Source organism: Sceloporus occidentalis, unplaced genomic scaffold, assembly GCF_023333645.1.
Source record: "Sceloporus occidentalis isolate IW3139 unplaced genomic scaffold, rSceOcc1.0.p SCAF_221, whole genome shotgun sequence".
In the NCBI taxonomy this organism is placed as follows: domain Eukaryota; kingdom Metazoa; phylum Chordata; class Lepidosauria; order Squamata; family Phrynosomatidae; genus Sceloporus; species Sceloporus occidentalis.
In genome coordinates this window covers 457,113-469,388 of record NW_028317201.1, presented here as the reverse complement: position 1 = coordinate 469,388, position 12,276 = coordinate 457,113, and the positions used below count along the sequence as shown (strand labels likewise).

The following is a 12,276-nucleotide window of genomic DNA, read 5'->3' as shown; positions in this document are numbered from 1 at the left end:
GGACTTCGGTTTGTCGGTATTCTCAGCATATCGGGGGTCTGGTGATCCCCAGCCATCACGTCCTTGTAGCGTTCTTTGTGGTTTTCTATATGCTCCCATTCCTCCGCTGAGAAATACACAGCAACATCACCGCACTTTGCCGGCATCTGAAACACACGGAGATTTAAAGGACGTGCTGGAAACGACCAAAACAACCGAGTAAAACGTTCTTCCCAAACTATATACAATTATGTTTTCTACTATTATGTCCCAGATAGTTTGACATACACCTTATACCCATTATGACTTCCAGGTCAGTGATGTTGGATTTATTTATTTTATCTATTTTAATGATGGTGCTCCATAGGAGACCAGCATTTATTGTGACTTGGCCCCCACTAGACTGTGGAGACCGAAGACACAGGTGTTAACCCCTTTAATGAAAGGGTTAACGTTGCACAATTGCCCTTATGGGGTGATTATGCAGCAGGGGGAAGTGAGTGCCAAACATCCCCTATATTTTGCCCCTGAAGCAAAAAAGTATGGGGTTAATCCCGCACAAATTTCCGCTTGGCTATAAAATGTAGCCCCCTTTTCAGGACTACATGTGATGTAATGTGATACAGTTTCCTGCAGCAAATAGTTACCTCTCCAGTCACCAAGTAGATGATTTCCTGGGCATGTTTCACAATCATCTTATTTATCTGCAGACAGTCATTGTTCAATTCGTTCCAAATTCTTATCTTGGGAAGACAGTTCAAGAGAGAGACCTACAAAAAAGTCAGAAGAAACTTTAAAAGGTCACGGATGACCAGGACAGGATGGCTCGGACTGGCCATCCGGCACACCAAGCAAACGCCCAATTTGCCACCGGTCGACAGCTGCACACACTACTCACCCTGCCCGCGGCTCTAGCGGGAGATCAGGTGCCGCGGTGTGCAGCCGCCGACTCGATATGCCCCTTCCCACCATGGCTTAAACATACCAAGAACTGTTTTAAGTATTACCGTTCCTTAAAGAACCCGGGGCGATCATTTCACCAGCCCAAGGCTCCTTCCAATGAATCCCAGGGGCATTGTTTTCCAACAACACAAGTCACATCCTCCAGAAGTTCTTACCTCTCCAGTCAGGAGGCAGATGATCTCGAGAGCGTGGTTTACAATCCTCTGGCTCATCGGCATCTTGTCCTTAGTCATCATCAGCACATTAGCTCCTTCGAGATGGAGACCTACGAGAAATATAAGATCCGCTATGAAGCGACGCTCAATAGCAGCTACAGAGAGGTACTGGAGGACACTATACATTGTGATATACAGTATCTTAATGCCCTATGCAGCTTAGTGCTTCTCAGAGTAGATATATATATATATATATATATATATATATACACACACACATATATATATATCATAGGAAACGTTAAATAATAAGGGGACGGAATAAAACTTAAACGGATGGGATTTTAGAAGAATAAAATATTTTACAAGATACTGCTCTGAGGTTCCATCGTATGTTAGTCCAGGTATGGTCAGCCACTGGACAAGGTCAGCACAAAAACATCTTTAGGTGCTGTTTGGAACCCATTGAAGAGCTTGAGGTTTGATGACATTGATACATGCATTGATAATAACTGTTGAATTTACCAGAAGCATCACCAAAAGTTGGTACTTGAGGGCCAGTGACGTACATGAAACGTACTGTCCCACCCGACATTCGGACAATCAGCCCGTCGGCAAACGAACATCGTCATACACATCGTGGAATGATTTAACCAGATGATTTAAGGCAGGCGTTATGTACTAAGAGAGATCCGCTCACAGCTGCCCCCATATGACATAACCAGAGGGGCAATTGTGTTTTAGAAGTGCAATTAGTAGCGGTGCTGGGGCTTTCGTGAGCTACAGATCAGCATTTGCAGGCCTGATAAAAAAAACCCGTATTTTATTTACTAACATATTCTGTTGTTTATGAACACATTATTGTTACTTTTATGGCTGTAGAACTCTGTGATCCCCTCGTACCCAGCAAACACTCGGAGCTCCTAGAAAAGAGGGGCATCAGGGGAGGAGAGAGGGGCCTGGGGGGGGGGGGGGGAGAGGGGCATGGGGGGGGGTGGCACAAAGGGGAATTGGGTCCCAAAGAGGGACTGGCCCTCCTACTCAGGGACACTTGGGACACACTGTATACCGTGATGCGAAGTATAAGTTTTATAATACACACATACAGTCACACGTATTGTCTGCATTGTCCTATACATTGTGTGTGAATGTATACATAACCCCTCCTATATCTACACTTAACACGGCGCCCCTCACAGAACCGCAACAAAGGCGGCTTTAACTGCCATTCTGCGTTTATATAGAAATAACGTCACCGGGTATAACGCGGGTCTTTGTAATGGAAATAAAGCAAATCAGATTACTTCCTACCGTGCGGCAGCCGACTAGGAAAAGGGGACGGACAACAAGCTACCTTCTAATTGGCTGCCAACGAGTGATATCACTGTCTGCCGCCCAATGACTTTCGCGATGGGACTTGGACTACAATATCCATGATGCAAAGCGAGCACCAGGGCCTTTAGCCAATCAGAGCATGCTGCTATTGGTTACACTGCATTGGGAAGTCCTCTGTCCGCATATATTTTGATTTCGTCTTATATTCAGGAGCCATATACCCACCCCATGCATGTTTAAATCCCCTCACTGTATTGCCCCCCTACCACTTCTGCTGGGAGGCTGTTCCAGTTTTGTACCCCACCTCGGAAAATAAAGCCTTGTGTCAGTATTTATTTAGGCAAGGATACACGTAACCAACCCACATTTATTGTCCTACTATAGGTGGTTTGTGCCAGGAAGTGCGCGTTGTTTATATTGTGCTATTTGCTTCCGCTGTTTACAAATACTCGATAGCAACAAAGTAAATACAGTGAAAGATCGTAACAAAACACGGTATTTTCCTCTCTGATGTTCCGGGAGGTTGCCGTAGTTATCCGAGAATAATATAAATTCAACATATTTTGTTCCGGATTAATTTTCTAAACTCTGAGCTACATCAATATATATATTTATCTATTACACCCAGTATATAGATGGATGGATAGATAAATGGATGGATAGATAGATAGATAGATAGATAGATATAGATAAATGATTTACAGACAGATAATAGAAAGATAGATCGATAGATAATAGAGAGATAAATTATTTATAGACAGATTATATATATAGATAGATAGATAATAGAGATAAATGATTGATAGATAGATGGATGGATGGATAGATAGATAATCCGAGGGTAAGGGAATTTTGGGGATATCTAAATTGAAATTCTGTTGGCAGGAATCATAGGATGTATATAATCCTTAACTTAAAATTCTACAACTCGCAGGAACATCGGTCGAAATAAACTATTTTTTGGTGACTCAGCCAGTAAATCATTTACTTTACTGAGAGGGTGGTGGATACATAGAACAATATCCCGGCAGAAGTGGTAGAGGCTAATAATGCGAGGGAATTTAAACATGCATGGGATAGGCACGTGGCTCCTGAAATCTAAGACGTGACTGAGGACTGATTAGGGGCAGACTAGATGGGCCAAATAGGTCTGATCGGCCATCATATTTTGACATAATTCAATGAAATCATTTTAAGGTACTTATAGGAAAAAACGCCTGATAAGGCTATGGCGCAGTACACACTGCAGAAGCGGCAACCAGCGGCGTTACTAAGCAGAGGAGACGTTTGTCCTATTTGTCATCTGAGCAAAGTGAAAACTACAATAACAGTGATGCTCTGCTTCTTTGCTTTGCTGTGATTGGCGAATCCTTTTAGCCAATTACAGAGGGCTGTTATCACAAAAGCAGGTGGGGATGGGGATGCAGGACTCCAGCATCATGGCGTGGAGGATTAAGACCTCAGTGCAGCATCTGCTCGTCATGAATGCCTTTCTCATCCTGGCTCTGCTTCTTCAGTATGGGGGAGGACAAAAAAAGAAAGAGGTATTGGATCCTTTAGAGGCTTTATCTCACTTCCTCAAAATAAAACTGCCGCCTAATCTGTTTGCCGCCGGCTACTATGGGGACGGCATGTATCAGCATATACTTTAATGTATACTGTCCGTGTTGTAGATGAATGCATCTTGGCCATGACACATTACATACATTACATCCATTTTCCCTAATCAGTCGTTGGTCTCGTCTTAGATTCAGGAGCCGTATGCCTATCCCATGCCTGTTTAAATCCCCTCACTGTTTAAGCCTCTACCTCCTCCGCTTGGCGATTGTTCCACTTATCCACTCTCTCAGTACCACCTTCCATAAAGTATTTGTATGCATTATTCAGGGCAGACATAGATCTTAACCTGATGCATTACTGTTTATTTCATAGGTATGTGTCGATCCTGGCTGTTGTGGCAAATGGTTCCTATTTGCATAAAATGTTATGTTTCTATGGCGACCATGTTTAATTTTTCAGCGTTTCTACTAAGTTTAATTATAAACACCATCACACCTTCACACCTATACTCCTCTAAAACCTTACCGAGTCGGGAGCCTTTCCTGCTCGCATGCTGTAGGTTCAATGCTCAAACCGATCATGTGACACACAAGTGGGCGCCCGATAGGTTGTTGCCATAGAAAAGTAAAAAGATTCTGAAACGGTTTTTTATGTGATGAATCTGAAGTCACGTTTTGCTACAGGGAACAAATAAAGTTTTGTCTAAGTGGAACAGCACCTCGAATCGCTCATAGGCTGGCGCGGGATCAATCGCTTGTGGCCTTTTTTTTTTGAGATGAGCTACAAACAATTTATTTATTCCAGAACCTTTTAAGTGAAAAGGTGGAGCAGATGATGGAGTTGAGCTCCCGGCGTTCCGTCATCCGGATGAACGGAGACAAATTCCGGAGATTCGTCAAAGCGCCCCCACGAAACTATTCTGTGGTCGTGATGTTCACGGCCCTGCAGCCTCAGAGACAGTGTTCTGTGTGCAGGTAATCTGCCTAAGGATGGCATAAGGAGTCTCCGTATTTGTGCGTTAGTTATTGAAGTTGGTCTAATTTAACTCCTCCCCCAGCTGCCTCTGTTAAAACCAGGAAGTGTACAGGAAGTGTACTTAAGTATGCATCCTATGAATGCACTTTGAAATCAATGGAAGTAGCAGCAGTTAATATTATGAATGCTAGCTGAGTGGGGGAATATATTTCAGTGGGGGCTACAGTACATGAGCAGGAAGCATACTTAAGTACACTTCCTGTTTTCAGTAAATAGTCCAGGGGGAGGAGAAAAATGAGAAAAAAATAATAATTTCCTAACTCCAGTAAGTAAAGAATCCATGCTTCTATTTGCATGCAATAAAATGCATTGGAGTCCATGAAAAATTGTTTCCAATATATATTACAAAGTACAGAAAGAGTTTTGGGGACTAGACTGTCCGTTCATTGTGTTTAATGACTACTATGGGTTCTTTCAACAGGCAGGCTAATGAGGAATATCAGGTGCTGGCCAACTCGTGGAGATATTCATCGGCGTTCTCAAACAAGCTCTTCTTTACTATAGTTGACTACGATGAAGGAGCCGATGTTTTCCAGCAGGTAAAAAAAAAGTACAATATTCCCCCTTTTTTTTGTATCTTTGTTATGCATTCACATAAAATGTCTACAAAACCCGAACAATTGGTTGACGACCAACTTTAAAGGGACACTCCAGCCACTCCAGCCATCATATACATTTTAATGCATACGATAGCTGAGCGGCCCCTTTAAACATTTGTCCAGTTGCCCCGTGCCAAGTTGGCCTCCATGCAACGCCGTAGTATTACAGTCACTTAGTCTGTTGGATCAGCAATTATATATCCACAAGGGGCGGAATGTAGCAATGTTACCAGCAATGTGGACAATGGTGCCTGAAACATGAATCTGGCCCGTGCAATGGTGCGTGTTACATATATCATATATCATATATCATACTTTGTTTTCAGCTCAATATGAACTCCGCACCTACGTTCATGCATTTTCCTGCCAAAGGGAAGCCCAAGAGAGCGGACACCTTTGACCTTCAGCGAATTGGCTTTGCTGCAGAGCAGTTGGCGAAGTGGATTGCAGACAGGACCGATGTTCATGTATGTATTATAACACATTGCCATACCTATGGGCGTTTCAACGCGTCCCTTCTCCTGCTACCTATAGGAATGAAGAAGCGAGAAGGTTGGGATAACAATGGTAATGAGGTAGGGCAATGGAGGCAAGTGTGTGGAACCCAACATGGGGTAGGTTGATCGAGGTGAATCTAGAATCCACTCTCACTGCTGGAAAACAGAATAGGATTCAGCTGAAATTACCCGAGCCTCTGGGGCAATCTATAGCGTCCCTAGGCATGGCAAATCTTTATAGCTACCTATATTATTATTATTTTTTTCTTTTTTTCCTTTCAGATTCGTGTTTTTAGGCCTCCGAACTATTCCGGCACGATTGCCCTGGCCTTATTGGTTTCCTTAGTGGGAGGTTTGCTTTATCTGAGAAGAAACAATCTGGAATTTATTTATAACAAGACCGGTTGGGCAATGGCAGCTCTGGTAAGTATCTCTTTTAGTATATCTGTGTAGACAGGATCGTGCGTGCCTGCATGGAACCAAAAAAAAAAAAAAAACTTTCAGGAGAATAGCCTCTTTTTTTGGTAAATGAAAACTACATCAGAATAGGGATAATTTCAGTAGGAACTCACAAACCACCCTACAGTAGAGTTGCTCAAACTGTGGTCTTCAAGGTAGACTTTAAGATAATACAAAGAACAGAAAAGCAGGGCTATGAAGGTTAAAAAAAAACCCAAATATGTTTTAATTCCAATAAAAAATACGACGGATCAGCGTCCTTTACAGTCCTCAAAGCTGAATAATAATTAATATATAAGCATTGGAAACCCACCTTATATGTGTGCTTTAGGAGCGTTCATCGTAACTTCCGTTTCTCGGGACCTGCGTCGTTATTTTTACCCGTTTTGTTATCTCTCCCCTATGAAGTTGCTGTTAATTGTTGATATGTCGGATTACATTTTATTTTTAGTGCGTTGTGTTTGCCATGACATCAGGACAAATGTGGAATCACATACGTGGACCTCCCTACGCTCATAAAAATCCACAGAACGGCCAAGTGGTACGTGATTGAATTGCTATAATCTGTAATCCCACCCATAGTCCATTGACAATTCATCCTTACACCAAATTTACTTACTGTACGCAAATGAGATTTACAGGGCAGATTTGGAGAAGCTTGGGTGACGTCAAACATCAGGGCAGCTAAATACAAAAATACACCTTTTTTGTGGGCATAATTTAATTTAAATCAAAGCGAAGGCTGTTGATGTTAAGTGAACATTAATAGGGGGAGCGATTTTACATATTTATGCAACGTACAGTTCAACTAAATGAAACATAAGCTTCTGCGAGAGCAAACTCATGAGGGCATATTATTACACGTATGTTGCCTGCGCATGTGCAGTAGTCCTATACTGGCAGGCTGAGTTGAGCATACCTACGAATGGCTGCTTCTCACAAACATGTCATTTGTACCCACATTGACCTCAATGGAAGCTGTCATGTGCGGGCAGTTTAAGTACACCGTCTCCTTCATAACCAGATAATAAAATCTACAGATGCTGATTATTATTATTATTATTATTTTATTATTATTATTATTTATTATTTTTTTCTTTATTTCAGAGCTATATCCATGGAAGTAGCCAAGCCCAATTTGTGGCAGAATCTCACATTATTCTTCTGCTGAGTATCCTTTTCTGGAGGAAATGTCACCGATGAGACTTGTTTCTGTATACATTTTAGCTATTTAGCTGCCTTCCAAATAGTTAATAAATATAAAAAACACAAGTTTGTCCCTCTATGACATCTATGAAGTTGCAGAAAAGATATTCCTAGTAAGGCTAATGTTAAAGCTGTGGTCTTCAACTCCAGACATCAAGGGCCACAAACAAGCCAGTACTTCTGTGTATCATTGCCTAATAATTTCATTATTGTCCTCAAGCTGGGATAGCCAACAATTTTGGAGGTGAAAAACAAAACGAAAGATTGCACCAACATGACTTTGGATGTGAGGCAATATAGTTTACGTTGTCTATCGAAGCCATGTAGATGCACAAAATAGTAGGAACTTTCTTCTTGTAGAGTAGAACTCTACGCATTATCCCTACACAATTAAAAAAAGTAAATTTTGTGATATTCCTTAATGTCAATTTCAGATGCGGCCATCACGATGGGAATGGTTCTCCTCAATGAAGCGGCCACGTCCAAAGGAGATGTCGGAAAAAGACGGAGTAAGTTATCTTCCACACCATTTTAAACAAAAACATGTCTGCAATGTATACAAGGTAACAACATTTAACGTTCTAACAATTTCTATTGCCACGGTGTAGTATATTAAGCAAATAAAACTTAGGAGACCTGCCATTTTTTTTTTCTTCTTCTTAAGGTTCAACCACAAAAGAAGAACCCAGAAACTCTCAAGAAGGATTTGTTTTTAATGTTCTATAGCAACAACCTATCAATTCCTGCTTTTATATCACATGACAATTAAGTGTTTCCTCCAACTATTAAGCATCAGGCAAAATTCTTCATAGTTTCTATCTGGGAAGGGTTTGGGGATCGAGCAGCCATAGGAATGGGATTTTCTATTGATACGTTTAGTTCTGAAAGTGTTTCTCTTTTTTTTCTCTTCAACAGTTATATGTTTGGTTGGGTTGGGTCTCGTGGTCTTTTTCTTCAGCTTCCTTCTGTCGATCTTCCGTTCAAAGTACCACGGATACCCATACAGGTATATAGTACTCTTGCCACTCCCGATGGCTCTTTCTGCTTTGGTGCTTTTTCATTTATCTTTTTTTTTTTTAGCATTTTACATCCATGTATTATCTAGATACGTTATTCATAAGTCATACAGGGCTCCTCAGGCCAACTGATGGACATGTCATCATCGCCCCTCAACACTCTGTATACTCAATGAAGGACACAGAAATGTACCCCATAAGGGTCAGGGAATTCTTCATGGAGGAAGCTCATTACTTATTGGTTACCAGACAAGTCCAAAATCATCCCTGGAAAAGACCATGATTTATTTCTTCTCAAGACCATCTCTCATATCTACTGAAGAGAACTTCTTGAAGGCTGTAGCCAAGTTTGGATTGCTCCGTCTCACCGATCAGGCTTATGGTTGCCTCTAGACCTTATTTTCTGAAACTATGTACTCTAAACCAGTTCTCTTCAGTTCCTTGGCAGACTTAAGGGGAGGAATAGGGAAAACTGGAGATAGTTCAGAACACGAAAGGTTTTGCCCCATTATACAAATTGAAAATCAAAAGGCAGATTCTATAAGTACTTTTATTAAAATAATGTAATGCCACTGATGCTACAAAACTCTGTTGCTAATAATTATACAGTAGACCTAATTGAATAAATGAGTTATTACATAAAATTTATATACATTATATTTATAATATATTTTAGCTATTTAAAATGTTTTTTTTTTTTTATTATTTTCCATTAAACGCTTTTTTTTTCAATAATTTTTACACCAAGATTTAATATATAATATTCTCTTTTGTTTTACAGTTTTTTAATTAAATGAATTGCATGAGAATTCCCAGGAGGCCAGCATTTCAAGAAAAGCTGATTTGCGTCAGTATTATCTGCATATTCCGTATCCCAGCTGTCTTTCTTCGGTTCTTCAGCTACTGCGTTCAATTATAGCGTCGGAAGAAACTGATCTGTGTGTTGTTGTGTCAATGGGAACTTGTGAATCCATTTATTATTTATAAATTGTAACGTATTCTTGTAGGACGTAGTATGCACTTTTAATAAAATTGTGTTGCAGTCGGGGGAAAAAAAGCTTCGTCAGAAATTTTAGAATTTAAGGAAACTTTTATTTTAGATAATTTTTGAAATTGACAGGCTTTAAGTGTTCAGTGCACCATTTTTGTTAATATTATTGGATTAAAATGTAAAATTGGTTAAATTAAAATGGGTTTGAAATGCAAAATGTGTTAACTGCTAAATTTATGTAGTACATGTACCTTTTAAAATTATTTCTTCCTTTTTGGAATTTTTCTCCTTCTGTTTGAATGTCAAGGGTAGTTTTATAGAAAATGTGGTAGTTTTAACAAAAAAAAAAGCTTAAATCAGCCAATGCCAAATCAATGTTGAATTGGAAATGGACGCGTTTATTATGATTATTAATTTATGGAAAAATAAGTGGAACAGCATCGCAGCAGATGTGGTAGATGGGGTGTCCAACCTGCGGCCCTCCAGCTGCTGCAAGACTACATCTCCCATACTCCTCTGCCAGGTCCTTAGCTGAAAGAGCATTATGGGGGATGTAGTCCTGCAGCAGCTGGAGGGCAGCAGGATGGACACCCCTGTGGTAGAGGCTTCTACAGTATGGGAATTGAAACATAAATGGCATAGACATATGGCTCCTGACAAAAACAAGGACTGATTAAGGTTTGAAAAATGGCAGACAAGATGGCCTGAATGGCTCTGATCTACCAAAAAATTCTATGCTTCTTTGTTTCTATATTGTACCATCATATTCCGCAGCCCTATACAATGGGCAACCAGGTCATAATAAGTGACATGACAATTTAGGGGTTTACTAAAGCATGAATTGTTTGAGAAACAGAGAATGGAAGCATTTCATCTCATCAAACCCAGACGCATTCTATTGTTAGACAAATAGATTTTAATATTACCTTAATTTGGATATCAGGAATTCAATTGCTCTCCACATCTCCTGGTTCCTCAGACTGTAGATAATTGGATTGAACAATGGAGTAACCACGGTGTAGAGAAGATACAGAGCCTTATTGACGTTCCATTTGTTTGGAAAGATATAAATTGTGATTAATGTTCCGTAGTAGATGCTAACAGACGTCAGGTGAGAGCTACACGTGGAGAACGTCTTATGCCTGCCTGTTTTTGAGGGAATCTTCAGGATGGTGAGAAAGATGGAGATATATGTTGTAATGATGAAGACAAATGGAATAAGTATGATAGGAACCGAAAGAACGAATATGGCAGCTTGTACGAAAAGTGTGTCTGAGCAAGACAGTTTCAGAAGTGGGGTCAGATCACAGATAAAGTGGTCAATGACATTGGGGCCACAAAAATCTAACCTAAACACCATAATGGCTGTACTAAGTGTTACTAAAAACCCCATCAGCCAACAGCAGGTTACGGATTTCAGACAAATCCCAAGGTCCATGATGGAACGATAACGTAGTGGATTACAGATGGCGGCGTAGCGGTCATAAGACATGATTGCCAAAATGGCGCATTCTGCAACAGTGGAGGCGCCATAGATATAGAACTGTATGATGCACCCTTCAAACGACATCGTGCCCCTTCCTTCTAATATAGCGCACAACATATTGGGGGAAATATTAGTAGTAAACACAATGTCACATATGGATAAATGAATAAGGAAAAAGTACATTGGGCAATGGAGTCTGGAGTTGGCAGACACCAAACCAGCAATCAGAAAGTTTCCAAACAATGTCATCATGTATATCACAAGGAAGAGAATAAAGATGAAGTATTTAAGATTGTGAAGTCTGCCAAATCCAAGCAATATAAACTCTGATAACCCAGTCTTGTTTCCTTTGATCATTTTCCGTGAGAGACAATGGTATGGAATGAATGCAAGCGGGGACGATATTCACTGCTATATAACAATGTTGAGATCTGAAGAGGTCTTCTTCCCCAAAAAATGATGTCACGTGTACTCAAGTGTCGAGTTAATTATTTCATAATCATTTCACAGTTTGCAGGTACTTTTAAAATGTAATTTTGTCTCCATAATAATTTGATGGAAAATTGTTTTTGCTAAATTTTAATAAGGGGAACAGAAAAAACAGCAGATTATTGACTTGAAGTGATGTCTATAGAAATAATCTAAACGATAATAATACTACTACTAATAAAAAAAATAATATTAATAATAACTTGTATTCTTATTATTATTGTTATTATTATTATCTGTAGGGTTTTTTAATTTGAAATATGTATATTTTTACAGATTAAAATCAAACTAGTTACTAAGTATAAATAACAATATGAAATGTATGTCCCCTTTATTGTTTAATTAACCCTTTTGACTTACAGAGGCTCCACTGGCATCCAAAGAAATAACTGATGAAGTGCCAAAAACGTTAAAAATTTATTTTTTTAAATAATTGATGACACTTACAAGAACATTGGAGGACAATCACTGCGGCATGCACTGTTTGTTCCAGCATAATCCAGTGA

General features: G+C 39.9%; 2 protein-coding genes across 2 annotated transcripts; one reads left to right on the top strand and one right to left on the bottom strand.

The window, feature by feature from the left end:
• The first annotated feature begins 3,931 nt into the window (after positions 1 to 3,931).
• Positions 3,932 to 10,617, top strand: LOC149277022 (dolichyl-diphosphooligosaccharide--protein glycosyltransferase subunit TUSC3). The gene is made up of 10 exons (XM_089503152.1): positions 3,932 to 3,976; positions 4,797 to 4,966; positions 5,449 to 5,566; positions 5,953 to 6,093; positions 6,406 to 6,546; positions 7,034 to 7,123; positions 7,690 to 7,753; positions 8,223 to 8,297; positions 8,704 to 8,801; positions 10,570 to 10,617. Exons 2-10 carry the CDS (start codon positions 4,824 to 4,826, stop codon positions 10,615 to 10,617), a joined length of 918 nt encoding a protein of 305 aa, XP_089359278.1. The 5' UTR covers positions 3,932 to 3,976; positions 4,797 to 4,823.
• Positions 10,618 to 10,717: 100 nt separating this feature from the next.
• On the bottom strand, positions 10,718 to 11,530 carry LOC149277021 (olfactory receptor 11L1-like). The gene has a single exon (XM_089503150.1). The coding sequence runs from the start codon at positions 11,528 to 11,530 to the stop codon at positions 10,718 to 10,720; it is 813 nt and encodes a 270-aa protein (XP_089359276.1).
• Positions 11,531 to 12,276: the final 746 nt, after the last annotated feature.